This window comes from Stegostoma tigrinum, chromosome 20, assembly GCF_030684315.1.
Source record: "Stegostoma tigrinum isolate sSteTig4 chromosome 20, sSteTig4.hap1, whole genome shotgun sequence".
NCBI lineage: Eukaryota > Metazoa > Chordata > Chondrichthyes > Orectolobiformes > Stegostomatidae > Stegostoma > Stegostoma tigrinum.
In genome coordinates, this window is record NC_081373.1 from 31,157,087 (window position 1) to 31,183,391 (window position 26,305).

A 26,305-nucleotide genomic window follows, 5' to 3' on the forward strand; every position below is an offset into this window, starting at 1 on the left:
CTTGAGAAGTCCCTTTTAAACTGTTCCACCATTATCAGCTGTGCCTTCTATTGCTGAGGCTCTCAGTTCTGGAATTCTTTTCTATTTACTTCCTTCAAAAAGTTCTTTTAGACCCACCTCTTTAACAAAATGTTGCTCCCAACTCCTAATATCCCCTCATGTGTTTTTATGCCAAGTGTGGTCTGTAAACATGTCTGTGAACTGCTCTGGGGTGCAAGAAGAAACTACACTGGTATAAATGAAAACTGGAAGTATAGTTATCCAAACCAACGTAATGTACATACCCAATCAAATGAGTTAGGAAGCCAAGACAAATTATAGCAGCGTTACAGTTTTGAAGTAACTGTACAGGAATATGTTAAAATAACCATAACATTTGTTGTAAAGTGTCAAGGATGAATGTTCGAGATTGAAAACTGCAAGCATCTGACTTCCTATCAAGATGGCAAAGCATAACAAAAGTAAACTGCTTGATAGTTAACAGTCTTTGATCCCCCATATACCCAACAGCTGTCTCAGTTTAAAAAGAAAATCCCCATGATTAATATACCGTGCAACGAAACAGGTTGAAGAATTGAAACCCAATTTAAAATCAATTCAGAAAGTATATTTGTTAAACTTCTTGAATTTTTTTTGGAACAATCAATTATAGGGTAAATTTATTGGGAGAATTAAGGCCTGTCACTGGCAACATGGACACAAATTAATAGGCACCGTTAATATGATCAAATTGCTTGAAATAACCAGTTAATAATTATACTTCAATGTTTTAATTCAGAGCCACGAAGCTAATAACCAGGATTAGGGAGGCTAACTTCTCCACCCCAACAATTTAATGAGCAAAAAACATGTAAATAAGAATGTTTTAAAGAATAAAATCAAAGGAAAAAGTGCAAAAAACAAATGCAATAATAACTTTTTGAAACAAAGTTTCAAAGAGATAGCAAATGAAAGGCCTCCATAATGAGTAGGATTCTGGCAGAAATCAAGGATGGATCTCTGCTATGAAATAGTTCCTTGTGTCCATGCATCTGAGGTCAGTTCAGTTGCTCCCTGGGCAGGTGCAATTTGATTGGGGCAAATGAATGCAACAGTTTCTTATACCGTCTCTACAGGCAAATGTGCTTAGATCCAGAATATTTCCTCATTAACTAACAACACACAATAAAACCCACAGTGGGTTATGACTGTATGAACAGACTTTAAATATAGTCACAAGGTGCAATAAAGCAGTTTTCTCAAAGAAAATAATAAGTAATCAGCATTCAGCACACTTGAAGAAATACCTGCTTTTATTTAACACCTTAGCATTGTTCAGAAATCTCCCAAAATACACATACAATTAATTACTTTGACAGTTAGTGGCCATCTTAAACCGTCAGAACAGCAATAAAATGAATGGCCATTCTGACAAAACACAATATCTTCAACATAAGTCTAATTGAAACATAGCTTAACATCTCATCTGAAAGGAAGACGTCACACTTCATGAAATGCAACACTACCTTATTACTGCACCAGAATGTCTATTTAAATTACATGCTCAAGTTCTTAAACCCATGACCTTCTGACTAAGGCAGATTTAATAACTGAACAAAATTGGCACTTCACAAGTGATATTGACACAACCCATCCTACAAGAACCAGAATTTAAAAATGATAAGGTAACTAACCTACTGGTATTCAACTTCTATAATACTGTCTTGAGATCAGACACCAAGTATAGCCAGCTGACTGAGATGATAAGTCTTCGACTGTTAACGTAGCTGGCGTGAGCAGAGAAGCTGCTGGGGATTTCCCACTAGAAACAGGAATAGAATCCAGGTCTAGAAAAGGCTCAGCTAGGTAAGGATTACATTCACCATGCACTGCCAGGAAGCTCCTCATGGCCCAAAAAAGGAAAGGTTTCAGCACCGTATGCCACCCTCCCTCTTTCAGTGGCCACCGGAATTCCCAGCCCAGCAGCTTTGTAAGCTACCTGTCACCTGAAATCCCTCTTCTGCCAGCTGGTTGCCCATTTGGATCAGCAGCATAGGTATGAAGCCTGGGGGTTAAAACGGTGGCTGAGGTCTGCAGGCCACCAACCATGGCTTGGAACTTACTTTTTCCACCTGACAGCATCAGAGTTTTGATGTAAATGCACTGAATTGCCTCAAGTACAATACTTCTTTTATATATTTTAAACATCAAAACTTCTTTCTTCTAGGATTGCTGACCATTCTCTAACTTTTATATTCACAGAAACTGCCTATTTCCAGAAACTACCTAGTAGAAAGTGAGCTGGTTAAAACCATTTTGGGGATGCCATCCTTTGATTTACCCTTTGTATGAGGAAGAATGTTTAGACCATGAGACAAAAACTAACATGTAGAACTATGGTATGAGAGGAGAAAAGGGGTGGGGGGTCATTGCTTTCATATCATTTCATTGTCTATGCATTTAAGATGTGGTGTAATAAAATCTGATGATGTGACTTTGTCGCTATTTGTCTAAATGGATAGAGGTGCTGCAGGTACCACTGTACAACTTGATGAAATGTGGTTCAGTGAACTAGTCCCCTTTAAGAGGGAATGACAAATTAAAGGCTGCAGCTGGAAGTAATCTCCAGTCATAATCAAATCCTCAACCATGGAATTTTGACTGTCATTGCTGTTCTCTCATTCCATTTATTCGCAGATCTGATGAAAAACATCAGACAGAAAGTCAAATTTCAAAAAACCCAGTGTCTGCTTATTTGTTCTCTTTTAACTTGGTTTCAAAGCTACTTCTTCAAAACAACAGAAGATGATTACCCTCAAATATAGATGAAACTTGCAAATCATGGGCAAAAGGGATTCTTAAGCTTCTTTAAATATATCCAACACAAAAGCAAAGAACAAATGAAAGACACACCATGCGAACACTGCCTTTCTTTCTCATCTTGCTTCTCAGTAGCATTGTCAGCCACCACAACAAAAAAGGGCCTTTCCTAAACTACAAATTAGATGTGTTTGTAATATGTATAATACAATTAAATAGAACATGCTCAGCAGTTTGTCATGGAATTCTATATCTCTCATTGAATCAGGTTGAGGCACAGTAATATGAATGCCAATTGCCTGCCAGCACTTCACCAAAGTACCCACTCTTTATGCTTCGTCATTAGAGTGCTCACAGGTTACTTGACAAGAATCAATCATAGCCAAGCCAGATTCACCCCTCATTCACTGTCCATACAGTGCATTTGCCAGCAGGGGCCACCGAGAGAGAGCAGGAAGCTTTTTAGGTTTCTCCTTTTCTTGTTTCAAAGATTTTTCAGCCAATTGTTCCAGCCCTACTGTCATTCCAGTTAAAAGTGAAGCCGGGGCTTTCTGGTTGTGTGTACACAGACACCTTGAGCATTGGTCAATTAGTTATTTAAGAACGGATTTAAAATATCTAAAACATTGTAACCCCAGGAGGTAATCTCAAATTTAATCTTGGAATCAAACACCCTGCTGAGCCACAAAAAATGATGTAAATACATTGAATCTAAACTAGCTCTAAATAAATCATGGGCAATTAATGCCAAAGACTTGCACCAAGTGCATTGTGGTAGCTATACACTTAAGCAACATCAAGTATTTTGCTGTTAGGAGTTTAGACTTGCTCATCATCACATCACTAACTGGACACAGGAAGACCTGTTGGCTGGAAAATTTTTAAAAAGGCTGAGCCCAGGATATAGCAAACACTATTTAAGACTGCAAGGGTAACAAGTACAACACGTAAGCACTTAGAAAACTAGATAATAAGGTTTGCCTAAAACTGGGGACACATTTCTGTTCAACTATCGGATGAGTGATTTTGACTTTCACTGATGGCTTTTCCAAGGCAGAATTAATTTATAAATATTGCCTGTCTCTAGGCTTACTCCGATTGACTTCTATTTGTCTCAGGTGCAGTCAAAATAAGGTCAGGTATGTACACGCCCAATACTCGGATCAGATGATAACTCTGCCATCATATTACTATTAAAAAAGTGGGTAGTTCAATTATCAAGCATGTACAGACTTGTGAAATAATTTTAATTACAAAACATATTACTGGAAAAACTGGCCTGAAGACACGCAGCTATGATAAATCTGTCAAGTTTCTACAGAACATTCCTCTAGCTCCAAACTGATAAATGTAGAATACCCACAGTAGTTACAGAAATGTTACAGAGTCAGTCATATAGTTCAGAAGCAGACCCTTCAGTCCATGCTCACCATAATCCCAAACTAAACCAGTCCCACCTGCCTGTGCTGGGCCCAAATCCTTCCAAACCTTTCCTGATTCATGTACCTGTCCAGATGTCTTTTAAATGTTATAACTGTATCCATGCTGACCACTTTATCCGGATGTTCATTCCACACACGAACCACTCTCAGTTTAAAAAAAGTTGCCCCTCATGTCCTTTCTAAGTCTTTTGCCTCACCTTAAAAAATATACCTCCTAGCCCTGAAATCACCCACTACAAGGAAATGCCATTCACCTGATCTACACCCATCATGATCTTATTATCCTCTATAACAGTCACCCTTAATGTTCTATGCGCAGTGAAAAAAGTCCTAGCCTATCCAGCCTCTCCCTATAACTCAAATCTTCCTTCCTTCCTTTCTAGCAAAATCTTAGTAACTGTTCTAAGCCCTCTTCAATTTAATAATATTCTTCCTATATAGGGCGACCAGAACTGGACATAGCACTCCAGAAGAGGCCTCGCCAACATCCTGTACGACCGCAACCTAACATCCCAACTCCAGTACTCAAAAGGTCTGTGCAATGAAGGCAAGTATGTACTCATCTTCTTAACCACCCTATCTGTATGTGATGCAAACCATAAAGAATTATATCCCTGAGCTTGTGGGTCTCTCTATTCTACAAAATTATCCAAGGCCCTACTTTTAATTGTATAAGCCCTGCCCTTGTTTGTTTTACCACAATGCAATTCCCAGCATTTATCCATATTAAACCCCATCTGCCAAATTTGATAAATATATTTGCAAAGGGCCCCACAATTTCCTCCGTAACTTCCCCCAACATTCTGGGATACACTAAAGCAGTTGCCAGAGATTTATCCTGCCTTATATTTTCCAACAGCTCCAACACTTCCTCTTCTGTAATGTGAACTGTTTTCAAAACATCAATATTTATTTTCCTGAGTTCTCAAGCCTCCATTTCTTTTTCCACAGTGAAAGCTGACGTGAAATGTTCATTTAAGAACTCTCCCATCTGAGGTTCAACACAAAAGACAACCACTTTGATCCTCAAGGGGCCCTACACACTCTCTCGCTCTAATTGCTCTCTTGTTCTTAATGTGCTTGTAGAATCTCTTTGGATTATCCTTAGCCTTATTACCAAAGCCACCTCATATCCTCTCGGTCTTTCTGATCTCCTCCTTAAGAATACCCCTACACTCTTTATACTGCCATATGATTGTTGTCTTTCTGATTCTTCTTTATTCTTGACTAGAACCTCAAAATCCTTACTTATCCGTTGTTCCCTAATCATATTAGCCTTACCTTTCACTCCAACAGGAACATAATGCTTCTGAACTTGCACTATCGACTTTTGAAATCTTCCCACTTACAAGACATCTTTACCTGAGAGCACGGTGACCCAGTGGTTAGCACTGCTGCCTCTCAGCACCAGGAACCCATGTTAGATTCCACCCTCGGGTGACTGTCTGTGTGAAGTTTGCATGTCCCCCTGCCCCCGCCGTGTCTGCGTGGGTTTCCTCCCACAGCCCAAAGATGTGCAGGTTAGGTGGATTAGTCATGCTAAATGATCTATAGTTTCAAGGGATGTGCAGGCTAGCTGGGTTAGCCATGGGAAATGCAGGGTTACAGGGACAGGGTAGACGGCTGGGTCTGGGTGGGATGTTCTTCGAATGGTCAGTGTGTACTTGATGGGCTGAATAGCCTGCTTCCGTACTGTAGGGGTTCTATCTATTTCAGTCTACTCCAATCAGCTTTTGAAAAGTCTTGTCTCACACCATTAAAATTTGCCTTACTTCAAGTAAAAACTTAATTTTTAATGTAAAATTATGGAAAGTTATTTTAAAACAAATGTAATTATGGTCACTAGGCCCAAAGTTCCACTTCTATCACTTCAGTCACTTTCCTTGTCTTGTTACCCAAGAGAAGGTCAAGTTTTGCTCCTTCTCTCGTCGGAACATTTATATATAGGTAAAGAAAACTTTCTTGAACAATCTAACAAATTCTTCACCACCTAAACCTTTAGTACTATGTCAGTCCCAGCCAAAGTTCAAGGTTATGGCTCCAATTTTTATTTCTAATTTCAACTCACATTTTCACTGCACGATTTTACAGAAATACTTTCTGTAGTTACAGTAATAATGTTTTCCTTAATCAAAAAATAACATCACTCCCCCTCCTCTTTTGCTTCTTTTCCTATTCTTCATATAGCATCTGAAACACAGAACATTGAGCTGTCAGTCCTATCCATTCTCCAACCAAGTTACTGCAATAGCCATGTCATCCCAATCCCATATTCCCAAACAGACCCGGAGCTCATCAGCCTTACCTTTAAGATCCCTTGCATTGAAATAAACGCAATTTAGTTCTTCAGAGTTACTTCATTTTCTAACTAATTAACTTGTTCTTTTCAGATTGCAAAGCATCCTCATCTATCTTTTGATTTGCTGTTACTGAGGTTCCCTCCACCTCCAACCCTAATAGTTTGCTGTCTCCTTTAGGAGAATTAGTGAACCTTCCCACGAGGATATTAGCCCCTTTCAGGTTCACGGAAACCCATCATTTTTTGAACAGGTCTTTTCTGCCTCAGAAGAGATCCCAAATGATCAAAGAGCTTGAATCCCTGAATAGTATGGCCACTTCTTCCAGCCATTGATTTATCTTTTTATTCTTTCCCTTATTTTATCCTGGCACCGCTAATAAACCAGAGATTACTACTTTTAAGGTTCTGATTTTTAATCTTCCACCTGACCCCTCATATTCACTTAGTAAGGCGAAATCCTTTCCCTAACTATGTCATTCCAACCAATGTGTACAAGAATTTCTGGTTTCTTACTCTCCTCTTTAAACAATATGCTTCAAATGTTTGGAGACATCCCTCATCCTGGCATCATGAAAGCAACATTCTATCCTAGATTCACGATCACCGCTGCATAATCTCTTGTCTGTGCCCTTGACAGGAGAGTATCCTATAACAATTGTTTCCTCCGTGATTTAAAAAATCTCGTTCATGATGGTAAAAAAAACTCTCTCTTCTACACACATAAATTTTAGAGAAAAAGCCCCAAGCCATGCACACATATGCCTCTCCAAAAGGTTCAATAACAAAACTCCGTTTGAAAAAGGATTATGCGTTTTTCTTTGGTTTTGTTTTTGACTATAAAAAACCAAAAATGAATCAAAATAAAAGTCTACTGAAATGTAATAACTGTAAGAAATCTAGAAGAGAGAGATGTATTGGCCTTTCCGAAAATTCTGTTCACACAATACGTTTGAAAGAAAAATCACGTGGATTTTGTGCTTGACTATAAAAGAGTTAAAATGAATCAAAATAAAAATCTCATAGTACTGAAATGTAATAACTGTAAGAAATCAAAGTAAATCTAGAAATAAGCCTGCAATCTCATGAGCAGCTTCAACATCCACGCTACTTTTGGGCAGTACGGTGGCTCAGTGGTTAGCACTGTAGTCGCACAGCAACAGGGACCTGGGTTTAATTCCAGCCTTGGGCAACCGTCTGTGTGGAGTTTGCACATTCTCCCCATGTCTGCATGGGTTTCCTCCTGGTGCTCCGGTTTCCTCCCACAGTCCAAAGACGTGCAGCTTGGGTGGATCGGCCATGCTAAATTGCCTGTAGTGTTCAGGGGTGTGTGGGTTATAGGGGGATGGGACTGGGTGGGATGCTCCAAGGGGCGGTGTAGACTTGTTGGGCCGAAGGGCCTGTTCCCACACTGTAGGGAATCTAATCTACTCTCAGTCCACCATTTTAGAACCCAACGTATTATTACAACCAAATGATGTGCTAAGCAGATTTGAGGATTTCATGGACTATTTTATGTTGTTACAAAATTTATTTTTTGAAGTTAGGAAATCTACTTTTATCCTGCTAAACATGAATTTAGACTGAATCAGGCTGATACTTGTTAAGATTACATTTTGACAGCAGTCTCCAAATCGATGGTCCTGTTAATGGTATATTCATTACCAGAAATGGTGAGTTCTACCTTCTGCTCCACCCACTGATCTATTGGAATGTGTTAATTATTACTGCTGAACCAGCAAAAGAAATAAACATTGTCTCAACTGCTATAAGGGTGTAAAACAAACTATATCCACTCACCTGTCCTGTTATATATTCCATCCATTACTGCCCCACCACCATTCTGGGCACCACCTCATTTTTCTTTCCACTCGATTGGAAAGGAAACTGAGGAGTCCATATAATAGATAGTCTATTCAATATCACTCATTTTACAACCCAGTTTCTCTGCGTATTTCTCCTCACAAGCACCTCTAACTTATTGTACCCTATAGGTAATACAAGAATTCAGACGTAAAATCACATTTCCTTTCGAAAGTGACAATTTTATTGCAGTTTACCATATGTTTGTTTTATTTCAAGTTTGTTGCTGTGGATCTTCAATGTTAGAATCAGAAAGCTCCATGCAAACTAGAAATTGGCTTCCTGTGGCTATCTTACATTTATAGAGTTCTAGCATCATGTAATTTACATTACAACACTGAAAGGACTTGAATTTATTTGGGCCTTTTATATCCTCGGAATGACTCAAAGCAATGCATAGGCAATTACTTTGCATTGTAATACTAATTGCGATGTAGGGAACTCATAATCCAATTTTTTGCAATGCAAGCTAACAAATTAATAGGGGATTGAGAGGGGAGTGTTAGCCAGGACATCAGGAGAACCTCTGCAAATACTGCCAGATATCTTTCATGTTTGTCTAAATAGAGACACAGAGTTAATTTCATTTTTCACTCAAAAGACAGTACTTCCACAAACCCAAGACAGTACTTCCATAAATCAGAACTGTCTCAGGGCTGGGCGGAAGTATCAGCCTAGTTGCTGAAGTGAGAGATCTAGATACAAGGTTTTATGACCCAGATGTAAAAGAAAATCACTACCGTTCAGTCAGCTTGGCTTTGTATTATAGATGAAGCAAATGCAACATAGCATCAAGTCTAATTATAAATTATTCTTCCAGCTATAACTTAGAAAAGCTGGTAGCCACATGATCAGATAAACTGATCGAGGGGTTCTTCAATGATCACTTCCATTTTTGCCAAAGACCAAACAACTGTACAATCCGCTTACCTTCACAAATTCGATCCAATCGCTGTCGCTTCACTTTGTGCTTGTCCATCAGAGACATCAGCGATGCTATTTAATGAATTCCTTCCAATATAACAAGCGATGAGGGTTTGAAGTGTTCACAATTCAGGTGAATCCACGGGAGCTCATGTGCATAACTCTAATCCAAATCCTGAAATGAAACACGAAGACACGAGAATAGTCCGTGAAACTGGAACTTCACGAACATTTAAAATTTATACTAAGGTGGTGAAAATTAAGAAACTTAGAACACTGCACCACATCATGTTTTCATGAGGACAGCCCAACATCCACAAAGTATAAATTACATTTATAAATATACATGAAGCTTAACTATGAAGAAAAATCTTTTCACTTTTATACTATATTAGTAAATACCATCCTAAATACAAAAGCTTACATTCTAAACAGCAGAGTAGTTCTCTTTTACTTATGTAATTAAATGTTTCTCAGAAAAGTGACCATGTGCAGCAGTTTAGTCATTCAACGGTTAACTAACCAATTGAGTGTGCAACAGAGCCTTGTACCTCATTTACACAAAGCCAAGACAATAGTTCTGAGCTAGAGCACCAGGCAAAATCAAGATCAGGAACTTCTGGATAGTTTGTGACTTTTGCTGCTACTACAATAATTAGTTATCCATGAAACTCTGCAAGGTTTTCATGAAGAAGCAAGTAATGACTGAAAGTAGACGACCAAGAAACCAGGCTGCCACCTGTATTCTCAACCCATCCGCCACCATACTAAAATGGAGGTCAGGGGTTTAAACCGGCATTGATTTTGATGCAATGCTGAAGATAAATATGTAATCCCAAGCATGCTTCCCTTGTGATGCATTTATTAAACTATTCAAGCAATGCACTGCCAGGAGTAGATCTCAGACTCAGATTCAATTAAGCCATGCTACATACCACAACATATCACAGTATCCTCCTGTTACTATTACAATTGTATGATGTAACTTTAAACTAATCACAGTACAGAATGGATCCTTTGACTGATGGATAATACAAGTAACAACCTCCTTTCCTTGAGAGAATATGAAGCTTATATGTTGATTAAATACATTCTTCAGCGCAAAGTGACCCACAATAAATAGATACAGTTGTGGTTTTGATCTCGTAAAGGGAGAGGTTAAGTGAAAAGAAGATCATTTAAATCAGAGATAATGGGAACTGCAGATGCTGGAGATTCCAAGATAATAAAATGTGAGGCTGGATGAACACAGCAGGCCAAGCAGCATCTCAGGAGCACAAAAGCTGACGTTTCGGGCCTAGACCCTTCATCAGAGAGGGGGATGGGGGGAGGGAACTGGAATAAATAGGGAGAGAGGGGGAGGCGGACCGAAGATGGAGAGTAAAGAAGATAGGTGTAGAGGGTGTGGGTGGGGAGGTAGGGAGGGGATAGGTCAGTCCAGGGAAGACGGACAGGTCAAGGAGGTGGGATGAGGTTAGTAGGTAGCTGGGGGTGCGGCTTGGGGTGGGAGGAAGGGGTGGGTGAGAGGAAGAACCGGTTAGGGAGGCAGAGACAGGTTGGACTGGTTTTGGGATGCAGTGGGTGGGGGGGAAGAGCTGGGCTGGTTGTGTGGTGCAGTGGGGGGAGGGGATGAACTGGGCTGGTTTAGGGATGCAGTGGGGGAAGGGGAGATTTTGAAACTGGTGAAGTCCACATTGATACCATATGGCTGCAGGGTTCCCAGGCGGAATATGAGTTGCTGTTCCTGCAACCTTCGGGTGGCATCATTGTGGCACTGCAGGAGGCCCATGATGGACATGTCATCTAGAGAATGGGAGGGGGAGTGGAAATGGTTTGCGACTGGGAGGTGCAGTTGTTTGTTGCGAACTGAGCGGAGGTGTTCTGCAAAGCGGTCCCCAAGCCTCCGCTTGGTTTCCCCAATGTAGAGGAAGCCGCACCGGGTACAGTGGATGCAGTATACCACATTGGCAGATGTGCAGGTGAACCTCTGCTTAATGTGGAATGTCATCTTGGGGCCTGGGATGGGGGTGAGGGAGGAGGTGTGGGGACAAGTGTAGCATTTCCTGCGGTTGCAGGGGAAGGTGCCGGGTGTGGTGGGGTTGGAGGGCAGTGTGGAGCGAACAAGGGAGTCACGGAGAGAGTGGTCTCTCCGGAAAGCAGACAGGGGAGGGGATGGAAAAATGTCTTGGGTGGTGGGGTCGGATTGTAAATGGCGGAAGTGTCGGAGGATAATGCGTTGTATCCGGAGGTTGGTAGGGTGGTGTGTGAGAACGAGGGGGATCCTCTTGGGGCGGTTGTGGCGGGGGCGGGGTGTGAGGGATGTGTCGCGGGAGATGCGGGAGACGCGGTCAAGGGCGTTCTCAATCACCGTGGGGGGAAAGTTGCGGTCCTTAAAGAACTTGTCTCTGCCTGTCTCTGTCCAACCTGTCTCTGCCTCCCTAACCGGTTCTTCCTCTCACCCACCCCTTCCTCCCACCCCAAGCCGCACCCCCAGCTACCTACTAACCTCATCCCACCTCCTTGACCTGTCCGTCTTCCCTGGACTGACCTATCCCCTCCCTACCTCCCCACCTACACCCTCTACACCTATCTTCTTTACTCTCCATCTTCGGTCCGCCTCCCCCTCTCTCCCTATTTATTCCAGTTCCCTCTCCCCATCCCCCTCTCTGATGAAGGGTCTAGGCCCGAAACGTCAGCTTTTGTGCTCCTGAGATGCTGCTTGGCCTGCTGTGTTCATCCAGCCTCACATTTTATTATCATTTAAATCAGAGCTGGAATTTGAATGATCATCCACAAGTATTTATTCTTACACATCTTTTTTCTTCTCCTAACCTCAAGTGTTTACACTGACATTTTAGAAAAACTCCAAATTCACTCTGTTTAGGAGGAGAACAAACACACACAGAACAGCCTAAATAATTGCAAGAAATCCACCCAATTCAAAATTTGCACAGATCAACTTATTGCTATTATTTGAAAATGTTCCAACAGCAAAAGGAACAAACTTCAAAAGAAAAACAAAGGGAAAGATGTTGAGTTTATGGCAAACACTACAATTCACAATATTCAAAATTACCACCATACCAAGCCACTGGAGCTGTCTAAGAGACAATGCAGTACATAACTAACATATTGTTTCATATCTTCTTTTAGTTAAGGCAACCAGGACAAAAAGGGACAATTCCCGGTAAAAAGCTGTTACTGCTACATTAGAATAATAAACTTCTAACCTCAGGTCGAAGTACATTGTGTTATGGACTGGGGAATATGGTGCTACAGTATTAAAAATGATAATGCACATGCAATGTTCAGAATATCCTATACTGGCTTAGAGAGAAAAGCTACCAGATTTAAATAATTTGATGAATAAATTTTTAAAATTAAATCAGCATTGCCTTTCATTGGCGATTTAAAAGGTATAAAGAGTTTCACACTGTAAAACTGGGCCATGTAGTCCATTTTGCCTTTGCTAAATCTCAAAAGTGTTCTCCACCTCATACACCAGGCCTTTTAGCTTTCCAAATTGCTCTTAAAGGAATTTGATAAACAATATGAATTCCTCTCACAACACCGTTACTTGTAGAAGATTTCTTTTTCTGGTTTCCTGTGTGAAAGAAATTCTTTTCGACTTTGCCTATTTTAGTGACAACCTTAAATTTATGCACAAGATGGGAGAGCTACTATTTTGTTAGCTGTGCCTATACCTAATTGCTCCAGAGAAGGTCCTGATGAAGTACCTTCTTGAACTACCTAAAATATTAAACTCTACTGTGATCCACAGTATATCCACAATTCTGTTAGGGAGTTCCCAGGATTTTGACCTGTAATAATGAAGTCACTGCAAAACAGTTCTTAGTCAGGATGACGTTTGGCTCAAAGCGGATAGGTACGTGGTGACGTTTCCTGTGCCTCCTGTACTTGTCCTTCCAGCTGGTCAAGGTCATGGCTTTTGAAAGTGCAATCAAAAGCAGCCTTAGTGAGTAGCTGCAGTATAGCTAGGAAATGGAGCACACTGTTGCCTCTTTATGTTGGTGGTGAAGGGAATGGAAGTTGGTGGACGGGGTGCCAATCAAGCAGATTACTTTATCCTGGACGATATGTAGCTTTGAGCATTTTTGGAGCTGTACTCATGTGTGCAATACTCCATCGCACTCCGGACTTGAGCCTTATAAAGGGGATCAAGAGATGTGTTACTTCCCCTAATATCCTAGCCTCTGTTCGTATGGAAGTACAGAGCCATTGTCAATTTCAGTGCCAAGTAGCCTGTCTGATCTTATTCCAACACATCACACAATCAGTGCACTAAACAGCTGAAATGCTTTCCCCTTACTTACCTTGCCAAAACCTGCTTCGGTTTTGAATACATTTGTCAGATCGCCTCACGACCTTCTCTGTTTCAATAAATTACTTCACCAGACAACCAAATTTACTCCGCCACAACCAGTCTGCTATTACAACTGATTGAATTAATGTAGCAATTACAATCCTCTAAGTATATGAACTGTCAGGTTAGCAACACTGCCAAAGAAAGTATATCTTAACATGCAAGATATTTGAAGGATTGTTAATGTGCTAGTCCAGAATACTAAAAAGTGTACAAACAGCCAAGGAGATAGAGGACATAATCATGGCACAGAACTTGGGCTAGAATAGTTTCACTAGTAATTAAAAACTATATAACAAAGTATTCATTATCATGCTCCAGCAGACAGGCTACAAGATAATTCAGAACGTAAATAGTGACAAGGGATTTGAAGTATATTTTAACAATTGAAGGGTTTCCACTTATCTACTGGAACAAGTAAGGAGATTATCCTGTTCAAGTGCCTCCAGAAGAGAACAGCAAAATTCTTTAACTGCTGTGCTTTTTTAATGCCGAATTTTAAAAATTTGAAGTAGAGAAATGCATAGAACCTAGCTTCCTTGCAGCAGTTTCTCAGAATGAAGTCAGTACATTTTGAAATGATATTCCACATTAAATTTTGCCACGCAGCCAGATTTTAAACTAGCCACAGAAAGAATGGAGTGGCATTATGTGTTGCAAATTATCCTAGCCCTTTTGTTCTAAAAACTCCATTTAAATCCCATCTAGGAACAAGGGATAAAAGGTAGACTTCAGTTTATTCCTGATTAGTGTAATAAGAAACTTAAAGTACAAAGTACAAACTACCTGTTGTTTTGAATTCAGCCAAATGACTCAAGGAGGAAATAAGGGATTTTGTGCAGTAAATTATCAGATAATTCAAACTAAAATGAAACTGCAGATTGTATGTAGTTCAATTAATTCAAGTTGTGTTAGGGTTGCTCATACTATTCCTCCTGCTAAAATCAGTGTTTTATTCTCCTGTTGATTTAGTATTTTAATTTGTAGGACTACTATAAGTTATAAAGGCGAGGAGCTGGTTTCTGGACAACAGGTTCCCAAATCAAAGTCAAAAAACAAGTAGGCAAGTATTTTGCTGTGACTTCATTATTACAGGTCAAAATGCTAATGTCTCCTCTGTCAGCCTGTTACAAATTCAATGTGTTTCAAACTTTAGGATCTGTTGCTTTCTGCTTCAGTTCACACATTTCAATAGTTTCAACTGAAGTATCTCAATTTTCTCCATACTCTTGGCACATTTATTAAGAACGTCAAGTTTTGCAATAGCTTGCAAGATTTTACTGTGGAAATAGTTAAACAATGAAGTACATGAAACAATTTATTGCTGACTTTAACAAAACCAAACCAAAGCCCCTTAAGGATGCTGTAATAAAAACTGCTATGGTTTAAGATCAAAATATTTCTCCTCTGTTATATCAATGAATCATCATTCTTATTCTTTCCTCCCAATCCAAATAATTAGCAAACATGTTTTCTTCCAATACACAGACACTTAGCATGCCATTCCTTCAGTTCTGTCAGCTATTCCTTCCCTCTTTCTTGTAGGATTGCAAGTGCACACAATTATATTCACTGTTTATTTTATGGTCTGGTTTTCTGCAACTTGTAATAACAATACTGAGCCACTCAATAATTGTCATAACAGATATACAAGTGGTATGCATAGTGCATTAACGCCACACTGGAATGTTCAAATGTGCCCGCTCGTTGAGTCAGCAAGGATCCATAAAAACTTTGTTCATAGCAGAGGTCTTTTAGATTGTTGCTGATAGCATAGGGGAATAGAAAAATGCCTTCCACATTATTATTAGCGGATTGCCTTGCAACAAAGGGTTCTCAGTATGCATTAGTAATGACAATATGTGCACTATGTCCCCACCAATACACACAAAATGGTGCGTGCAAGATGGTGTTGAACTAAAGCAAAACCCTAAACTAAACTAATGGGATCATCACTCTTACTGTTATGTATGCACATGTCTCAATTATCCAAGAGGGTACCAAAGGGGTACAAGTCCTCTACAACTATTGAGGCTCAGGACACCTGGTCCACAAAGCAAACCATCTCTGCTCAATCTGGAGTTGTATGTATTACACACAAGATTCATTGACCTCAAGCTTTGGGAAAGATAAGGTAAAACCTAATTAAGAAAAATGAGGATTTTAAAAAATTATCCATAACTTGAGAAATATCAAATGAAGTAATTTTGATTTATTTTTCCATGTGATTTAAAAAGGAGCCATTCTACACTCAAGTCAGAAGCATGACTTATCTAGAATGGATGCCATTCCAACAACATTCAAGAAGCTAGTCACCAACCAGGCCAAAGCAGACTGCTTGATTGGCACCTCATCCACAAACGATCAGCCTCTCTACCACTCAGTAGAAACCATGTGTAACATCTACAAGATGCACAGCAGAAATTTCTCTTCCAAACTCACTACAATCTGGAAGGACAAGGGCAGCAGATATAAGGGAACATGATTAGGGTGAGGGTTAGTACCACTCCAAGCCATTCATCATCCTGACTTATAAATATGTTGCCATTCCTTCAGCATTGCTGATCAAAATCCTGGAATGCACTCTCTAAGGGAATTGAGGGTCTATCTACTACACATGGGTCCCAGCAGTTCAAGAAAACACCACACTGTCACTGTCTAAAGAGCAACTAGGGATGAGCAATAAATGTTGGCCCAGCCAGCCATTTTTATGCCCCGTGAATGAATAAAAACAATATTCTAATCCACGAAAGACAAAAACTTAGCCCCACCACTGTACCAAGTGATAGCAAATTAGAAAAAAAAAAGAGGACAGTGAACATTGTTCAAGTGTGGACAATTCTTGGGATCTTCTGTGAGTGGTGCAACTCCGATGTCCTGAACAAAATGTTGTCAGACATGCATACAGAGAAGGCCAGTTGTAGCCTGTAATTGTTTAGTTATTTCTACAGTCATTTATTTCCCTGTTCTGCTGAACGGGCATTATGATTCCTGAGCTTTGCACATTTGCCAGTACAGGAGGCTGCACTCAAAAGACAGTCACTGAACTATTGCTCTCTTAAGTCTCAGAATTGCTCATTGGTGGCTTTACTGAACGTATTTCCAAGCATTCAGAATCAATGTTTGCATTAACTTCCACAGTGCATTTCAGCATCACTGCTTCATCACTGCAAGCTTTCATGATGGCTATTCCAGTTCCATTTCACTGAGGTCATCCCTGCAGATGCTACTGATGCTCAATGACATCCTGCAGTGCAGTGAATTCTTGCTTCATGACAGAATGTAATTGGATTGTAAAATGCATAATTCAAGCTGGATTCAAATAGCTTCATCTTACATAATGAAACAATAATTAGCTTGGTTCTTCACACTGCTGGAGTAATCACCATTTCACTGGCCAAAACCACATAGCAATCCCTTGGGGTCTGCTGCCATGGTGGGCTTTGCTGAACAGCCAGCCCACCTTCCTACTTTCACCCTTGATCAGTGGTTCCTGAACATGCCAAATTTAGATCGGTCACAGAGTCTTATCAACTATCAATTTTGACTTGAGCGAGGTTGCAAAGTATTCACAGTAAACTCAGACATTTAAGGTCCTATTGCAACATTGTTCTCTGCGGGTAAGAGTTCAATATTATCGCAGCCCTGATAAGATGTAGATGTTCTCCGTACAACATAAGCTCATTGGAATTCTGTGCAAAATACACAAGCGTGTTACAAAATACAAAGCGTGTAGCTGTAGTACCAGTACAATATGAAAACAGGCCATTTGGCCCAACAAATCCACAGTGTCCTTCTGATGAACATCCCACCCAGACCCACTTTATCCCTGCAACCCCACATTTTCCAGGGCTAATGCACCTAACCTACATATTCCTGGGCACTATGGCCAATCCACCAAACCTGGAAATCTTTGGTCTGTGGGTGGAAACTGGAGCACCTAGAGGAAACTCATGCAGGCATGAGTAGAATGTGCAAACTCCACACAGACAGTCACCGGAGGGTGAAATCAAACCTGGGTCCCCGGCGCTGTGAGGCAGCAGTACTAATCATTGAGCCACAATGCCACCCCAAACCATTTCTCTCAGCGGGAAAAGAGAAAAAGAAATTAAGTCAGCTATGAGCAGAGTTGTAAAATAAAGCTCTATGCTTTCAAATCAATCTGCATGGTGCAAAAATAACATCAATGCCAAAATAAATGCCTTCTACATTGATCTCATTAATACTCTGACTTCTGAGATTTCCTACACAACACCTATTAGCGGTGCTGGACTTACTGGAGAACTCATTGCAGGTTTACAAGTGATAAAGTGATAAATTGTACTGGAAGTTCAATTTCGTTGTGTTCATTCACTACAAGGGCTAGAGTTCTTCATCATTCTTATCACTAATTGAAAGGTCCCCTCCATTCAGCACATGACACAATGATAAGACATAAAATCTAACCAGTAAAGACAAAAGCTTTCAGAATCGCAGAACCAGAACATTTGCATGTACTTTTAGATAAAAAGAATAATTAGTACTTCAAGAGAGAAGAGTCATTTGAGTTTGAATGTTTTATTTTAGGCACAAGATAATAATCTTCAGACCTGGTAATTACATAATAATTCTCATATCCCCATTATACAGTGGGTGTTTTCTCAGTAGGTCATGTTCAATACTCTCTTTAATGATACTTCATATAATCTTATAAATAGAGATCTCATAAATGCTGTACTTAGCCAACTCTCAGTATTTTATTGGAGCCTATAATCTAGCTTTTAGTGTCATTCCAAGATGTCCTTTAAAAGAAAATGTGTTTGCATGTTTTAAATGACTCTGTAACAGCTCAGTTTTTGTGCACAGCAACTCTATTCTATGGACAGGCTGGTTGACGTATGTGAAACAGAGCAGTGAACTTTCAACATGGGTTCCTGGGTTCAAAGTCAATCCAGATGAAACTCTCCTTCTAACCATCTCTCGCTCTCTGTTTCTCCTTTTCCCAGCTCTTTGACAGTAGCCAGAGTTCTTAAGTGGTAACAAGGTGTAGAGCTGGATGAACACAGCAGGCCAAGCAGCATCACAGGAGCAGGAAGCCTGACATTTTGGGCCTGGATCCTTCTTCAGAAGTAAGTGGTAAAGAGTTTAATGAATTCGGGCACTATCTAGGGCAGTGAAATTTTAGTCCTAATTCACTGGTTTCAAGATGGAAAGGACAGTAGAATGGAAATGTCTTGCTGGTGCTGTACATGCTTCTCAATGGGTTTCTTAATGAATTTGAAGACTTATGCTGGATGTTGCTTTTCGCAAACGCGACTGGTTTATAGTTGAACTGCTACGGGCTGGGGCGACCAATATTTCAGGAACCAGCTATACAGGACAGCCCATTGGCACCAACATAAAACTAAATAATGGGGCAATCACACCAGACACAGGCTATTTTCAATACCCCTAAGCATGTCAAACAATTCGTACTTCATTTGACCCAAGAAGTCTTTTGTTCCTTCACTGCCTTTAAGAGTAACGTTTTATATTCCTGTTATAGCTATTTATTTTTGTTGTATGATATTTAGGCAGGAATATGACTGACAGGTTTCTTAAAAAGGAGTCCCTGCAAACATAACAATTCAATTAGACAATACTACCAAATGTAAAATCAAAAATATTGAAGGGGAACTCCACTTACATTATCAAAATTAACTTATCTGTTGCTTTCCACAGAATACCTTGATTATAGAGACGCAGAGATTAACAAAAATTTACATTAAAAATCTATTACTCTTGAAAAAGGTTTTACATGAGAGAGATGGAAGGAAAAAAGTGAGTAAAACATGGAAGTTTCATTCCAGTGTCCTGTAAGATCAATTTTCCACTGTGCAATGTCGACTTTGCTTCTACATCTGAAACTCAGAACCTGAGAGAAGTCCAGTTATTAAAATTTAGAAATGACTTTCACAATCGAAGACATAGGATAACCTCAGCATACGCCTGCTGTAGGAGTCGAATCCAATTTGTGGAGCTTTCTGACACACTCCGAACTAAAAGTTCCCGAGGCGGGGAGAGATTTTGACTGTGAAGGCATTACACTGCTCTGGAAAGCCTCACCAACAAGTTGGAAAATTGTGCAAATAAAAGTGGCACGTTTGAGTCTGCATCCAAAAAGTGACCAAAATGGTATTTACGTTTAATGAGTCTTGCTGGATGTTGCTTTTCGCAAACGCGACTGGTTTATAGTTGAACTGCTACGGGCTGGGGCGACCAATATTTCAGGAACCAGCTATACAGGACAGCCCATTGGCACCAACATAAAACTAAATAATGGGGCAATCACACCAGACACAGGCTATTTTCAATACCCCTAAATGGCCTCCACATGAAAGAACATCTGGCTACTAATTTCTATCTAAATACTTGTGATGACAATGCACTTTTCCTACATCAAAAGAGGGTTCTACAGTTGCCAGCATAAATACACTGAAGCTTGTGAACAATTGCTCATTTCAGACCATTTCCATAAATTTTTTTGGCTATTTGTTGGGCCTAACCCAATTAATTTCTCATGTTATTACAATAACTTTCTTACCAGACACTAGAACAATACCTTATATTCCTTAGTTAGAACTATTATGGTTTCCTGTTCAGGGCGACTTGATTTAACAAACTTCAATAACAGTTTTGAAACTATCTAACAACCAAATTCTCATTCCAGCCAATGCAACAAGCTTGTAATCTACTTAGCTGGAACTGTATCCCTGCAATATGCTTGCATTAGCCAGTTGCATTTTCTTTTATATTCATTAGCTGGTCCATTCAATTCAGTTTTATCAGCTCAATAAATCCTTTGCTGTTGACACAATGCCAGTCCTCCGGGTCTGCCTGAAAACTTGCCAAAACACATTTTGCAAATCAGATGGATATTAAAACCAATGCACCATCAGGATGACAACTTAATTTCATCTAACTGACCAGCAGTTCGCATCTTCACCAGCTCAACCTTGTTCTTTTACTTTCAAAGGACAAGCAGATGACTCCTAATAACTGTCTTCTGAAGAATCACATTCAAAACCAGCATATCTACCAAGACTTCAGTCAAGAGAAGGCACATCTTTAAGAATTGTATATGAGTTGAATTGTCAAAAACACAGATCAATACAACAGTCAGCAGCTCTTATACCAACATGTGTTCAGATATGATGTTGGAATATTTGTTATAGATGGGCTAGCCACTCATGTGAAGTATTACTTCTGATAAACTACAACAATGATACTTAGCAGGTCAATTAAAAAACGAACTGTACCAATGTTACTGCTGCCAAGAACAAGGCATAGATATAACAGTCTACAAACAAACATGTGACTCATGGATGCCACTGTCCAATAATCTGAATTAAAACTAGGTCAATACAAAAGACTGGATGAACTATTGGTGGCAGGAAACAAATCCATTACCGACGGAGTTGTTGGTTGGAAAAATTTGACTAGATGGATACAGACTATCCCACAAAATAAGTATTGTTAAAAGAATAAAATTCATTGCCAAGAGTGTGGCCTTTCCTACCATACATTTATAGCAATGTGCTAAATACACCCAATTCTGAAACATTAACCTTTTCTATTCAGATACTGATTAACCTGTTGAGCACCTCCACTGGTCCACTTTTTATTGAAGCATTTTGAGCATGCTTGGTTTCTCCATTCTTTCAAATTTAAGATACCGTTAGAGCTCAAAAGAAACAGCATCAGAAGTTATTAAATTCCCCAGTTCCATCCCTACCTCCCTCCACCCTGCAGAAATGTTGTAATTTTCATGCAGCTCTACGGGAGGTACAGAAAAATGCCAGACCCCTGCTGACAACTCCAACACCTATTTGTTATATTCATCCACTCTTCTGTAACTCAATTGCTATAAAATTAGGCCTATGTAGCTTTCAAAAGGAAAATCATTACGGAGTTGGCCCTTCGACAATGTTATATTTTTCTCCATACAAAATAATGTAGGACAATGACTGCATGAAATCTAACAAATTAATCGATGCAATTTTTCTTCTGGGTATATTGGAAAAAGGCCAGTTGTGTTCAACATAACATTCTGCATCGCTTTGCTAAACTCAACCCTTTTTGCCATTTTATGAGAACTTGTAAATGGAGCAAGAGATTATAAAAAAGCCTTCTGAAATTTATAAGAAAACCATATGAGGAATTTAAGGTAGAATTAGATAGCTGTTATGAAGGAGATAAACAAATACCAGTATATGACAGAACGTTAAATGTTGAAAGAAAGATAGTTCTTTTGGGAAGGGTGTCAGACCGGGATCCAAACTGACAAACATATTTCCAACAGAACAAACAGTCAGATGCTGAAACCCTAGCCATTTTTAACTCCTTAGCTCAGGGACATGGAAACTAATTAAGAGGCCCCTCTGGTTGAAGCTGGTTAGTTTACCGTGGACTAGGGATCAACATAGACTACGTTGATGAGTGGAGTTTAATGTTGCATGGTTAAGATTTAAAGCCAAGTCTGGATTTAGTTAACATGTTAAGAATGTGAAGGAAAAGCACATTTATTCATTTCAAGATAAATAATCACACATTCGAGGGCAAATGTCCTCAATCTGAATATTTAGGAACCTTTTCAATGACATTCTGCCCCGGAGACTACTACTGTAAATCTTGTTCCAGTTTACAAGATTCATTTGCAGACAATTGTGAAGAGAGCTGCATGTCCATTCACATCACAAGTGATACTCCAGGCAACAGCTACAATAACGTTTAATCAGCCTACTTTAAACTGTAGTTCACTACATGGAACTCAGCAAGATAAACTCCGGAAATAAAAAGTGGATGCAAAATGGATTGAAAAGCAATTAAATGATGCTGCATATAAACAAATTCAGATAATGTTGTCAGAAATAGATTTGCAGTAAAAATAAACTGATCTAACATTAAAAAGACAGAGCTAAAGGAGTACATTGTTCTAATGATCAGTAATTTGATCAAAAATGTTTATTTCAGATTTTAAATAATAATATTAGGTTAAATTAAGATTTTCCATGCAATTAGGACATTTCACTTAGTACCTGTTTAACATGCCATAATATTCATAACATCCAACTGCAGAAATTATTTAAGCTAACAATGTTATATCATACTATTGGCATCATTCAGGGTGGGATGATGTAGCATCACTTCACTTCCACGGAACGGATCAAAAAAAACTTTTACAAGATGGAAAACTGTGTCTGCCATACCAAGAGGTGTAGGCTCATTATTCACAAAGACACCAAATCTCTTCCTCACTTTGATATTGTCACTGAATGGAAAAGTGCCTCTTCCATCATCCTTCACCTTATGGAATGCATGCATTTACACAAACGTATGCACAATTTCTAAGGAAGTCCCATAGGGGATCACAATGAACAGAGGAAATCACACCTCATGCTGCACCCTCTGTACTTATGCTAAAAGAATGAATAAAATCATCATCTCCCTATTCTATTCTATCCCATATTTAACTGAAATCTTCTTTGAAGACTTTGCAAATTTGATTCAGCATAAGCTCAATGATAATTGTAAACCACAAATCTCAAGTACAGCCTGGAGGAACAATTTTACACATGCTGTACTGTATATCTCAAACACACAACAAATACAAGGCTTTTAAGTGTGAAATGTTGTTACGGAAAATATCTAAGTATTTGCTTCTGGGGTTTGAAATTTAGATAGGACTGGAAATAATTTGCTGGTTATTATACAAAGCAAGCAATGAGAAAATTCTCCTCACGACCTTCAGTATAATTAATAACTCAGCGGAAAAGCATTGGTATTACTCAAATCGCATTCACTCATAATTTAACAAGAGTCAGGTAATGTGCTGCAAAACACAGATAAAATGTACAACAGAAACAAAAACACATTTAAGACGGGTGTGCTGCCTTCCTAAGTCTGCTGGGGATACTGCTACAGTAATTTTCATGTTGAAGTGACGAGGCTGAAATGTAATGTTGAGGACTCTGAGGATGCAGTGACACTGCAGACTCAATTTTTTCACAAGCTGTCCTCTATCTCACATACTGGCATCACACTCTCTACATTAGTACGGCAATGGTAAATAGAGGGGGACGGCTTCTCTCTAAACACTATTCCCGTAAGTCTCTGGCTTTAAAACACAAATGGTTGATAAGAATAGACAAGGGTCTGAGTTTAACATTCTTGCTTGATGTAGGCTTGGTTGCAGGTAAGTTCTTTAATTAGACAGAAGATTGACAGGTAAAGACCATGCCTCCTTGAAGTCCAGTGTGGGCAAGACTCAGGAATGGCTTGCCCACCCTGATACCAATAAGTAGGCAAGTAACTCAGTGGTTAGCACTGCTGCATCACAGTGCCAGGGACCAGAGTTTGATTCCACCCTCGGCGATTGTGTGGAGTTTGCATGTTCTCCCTGAGTCTGCATGGGTTTCTACCAGCTGCTCTGGTATCCCCCCACGGTCCAATGATGTACAGGTTAGCTGGATTGGCCATGCTAAATTGCCCGCAGAGTCCAGGGATGTGGAAGTTAGTTGGGTTAGACACAGGAAATGCAGAGATTCCGGAAAGGGTAGGGGGGTTTGGTTCTAAATGTAAAAGTATTAAAATATTCAGAACAGCCTCCACTTTCATTTAACATCTGCAGAAGTGGCTCAATTGGCCACAACAACCAACTTCTACCACAGCAGCCTTCCGATCAAGCAAAGCAATGACTGCTTACTGAATGAAGAATGTGGGGACCCAAGACTGATCTAATGCCAGACTGTCAGTTGAGATCTCCAGCTGGTCAAATAATGCTGGAGTGGTGCAAAATCATTAGCTGGGGACAGGAGAGATTGGGTGTTCTGCTTGCCTCATGTATCTCTCAACAAAGGTGCTACTAAGTCAGAGTTGAATTGACTTTATATGTAAATTGAGCACAAGATGTTGTACTGCTAAAATTGTAGCCATACCCATTTCACAGGAGTAAAACGGGAAGATCAATGTCGAATGCTGACCTCATGTCTTCCTGAACAATTTGATGGATATTCCTCTAGTAAGATCCCATTGTAACAGAATGCTTTATAAAATTCACAGTCCAATTTGTGCTCCTGTAAGCTGGTCACTGAATTCTTAGTTTTGCCAAGTAAATGGTTACTGAAGCTGGAACATGTCCCTTCGATGCTAGTAGCACACCACTAATTCATCCAAATAATTATTCTTCATGTCTAAAAATTGAAGAAATTGGCAAGCTGGTCTAGGTTAAGTATTGTGGCCCAGGGCTCTTACAGTTTTCCCCATTGCCATTTCAGTAGGCACTTAACCTATTTATGAGATGCACTGGAATGGACGATGCACTGTGAAATCAGCTGATCCAGATCAGATACAACGAGACCTTCGGTTTCTCCTGTTCCGGGTGCAGTAAGGACAGGCAGGGATGCTTTGAAAATCCAGCTGGGCTGAGAGTGAATGAGTGCTAAGAGAGCAAGGAAACACCTTGAGATGCCATCTGATTCAGTCCCTGAGTTGAGTGCATGTTTCTGAGCACAATGTGACCTTGCTGCACCCTTGCAGTGACAGTTACCATTGTTCCCCAAGGTGAGGTACTGAAGTGAAGGAGTGCCTTACAAGGGGATCGGTGATGAGCTTTGAGGGTTTTGAGAGGTTGGCACATGTCAGCTGCCAATGTTTACAAATGCAGGGCGCATGTGTCCACGGTCCACAGTGTGCACCCTGGCATTCCTGATGTCCAATAAAGATTTGGCCCAGAGCAAGTGATGAGCTGAAGTCACTAGGTACCCACTCTGACTTTCATGTTGAGAATTCTCAGTGTCTAGTTTGCTCACAGTGAGTGGTAGGACCGGAGACAGCATGTTATTGAGGCAAAATCTGCAGTTAATGAAAGGTCATTACCAAATAATAATCACCCTTCAGAGGGGACATAGTACTGCCTAGTGGGAATATTGGCTTGACACCCAATCGTGAGCCAGCCCTTGCTGGAATTCCTGCGTAATTCTGCCACATTTCCTCACCATAGCCCGTGGTATTCAGGCCCCTACAAAATTCTGCTCACTTGCAAATAAACACAAATATCTAATAGTTTAACAGAAAACATTTTTTTGAATAAGTGGGCATTGGCTCCTAATTATTCTCAAAGGAGATTTCTACAAACAGAACTCTTCAATGAAATAACACTGTAAATGCAGAAACAGATTAATTATGTATTTAAAAAAGGCAAGCAATTTGTGATAGTCGAGCAGCAAGACCCATGATAATGTATAAAGTGCAGCACCACAAACAATTTTCTTTACATTCAGCATATGTAATTGATGCCTTGGTGACTAAGTATTATTAGTCAATTGAACAACTGTATCTGTGATTGAAACATTTTAGGAGGAATGAAGTAAAAAAAGAGGAACTAATATTACATGACATACTACAAATTTAAAACATATCTCCTCCATGGATACAAGATACAGAATTTTGGGGTAAAAATGTAAGATGTCGAAAGCATTTTCCCATACTGCACTGATAAGGTAGCGAGTTGTACCTGACCAGTTTTGCAAAGAATATCTCATATTAGCATCTGTACTTAATCAATTTCCTGATATTCCT

At 39.8% G+C, this 26,305-nt stretch overlaps 1 protein-coding gene across 4 annotated transcripts in view; it reads right to left on the minus strand.

Moving 5' to 3' along the window:
• The window catches only part of LOC125461811 (C-terminal-binding protein 2), a 296,288-nt gene that overhangs the window by 162,905 nt on the left and 107,078 nt on the right, over positions 1 to 26,305 (minus strand). For all 4 annotated transcript variants that reach the window (XM_048551038.2, XM_048551036.2, XM_048551039.2 and 1 more), the window contains exon 2: positions 9,331 to 9,499. In XM_048551038.2, coding sequence (XP_048406995.1) covers positions 9,331 to 9,388 — 58 coding nt within the window. In that variant the 5' untranslated portion in view covers positions 9,389 to 9,499. The remainder of the gene's footprint in view (positions 1 to 9,330; positions 9,500 to 26,305) is intronic.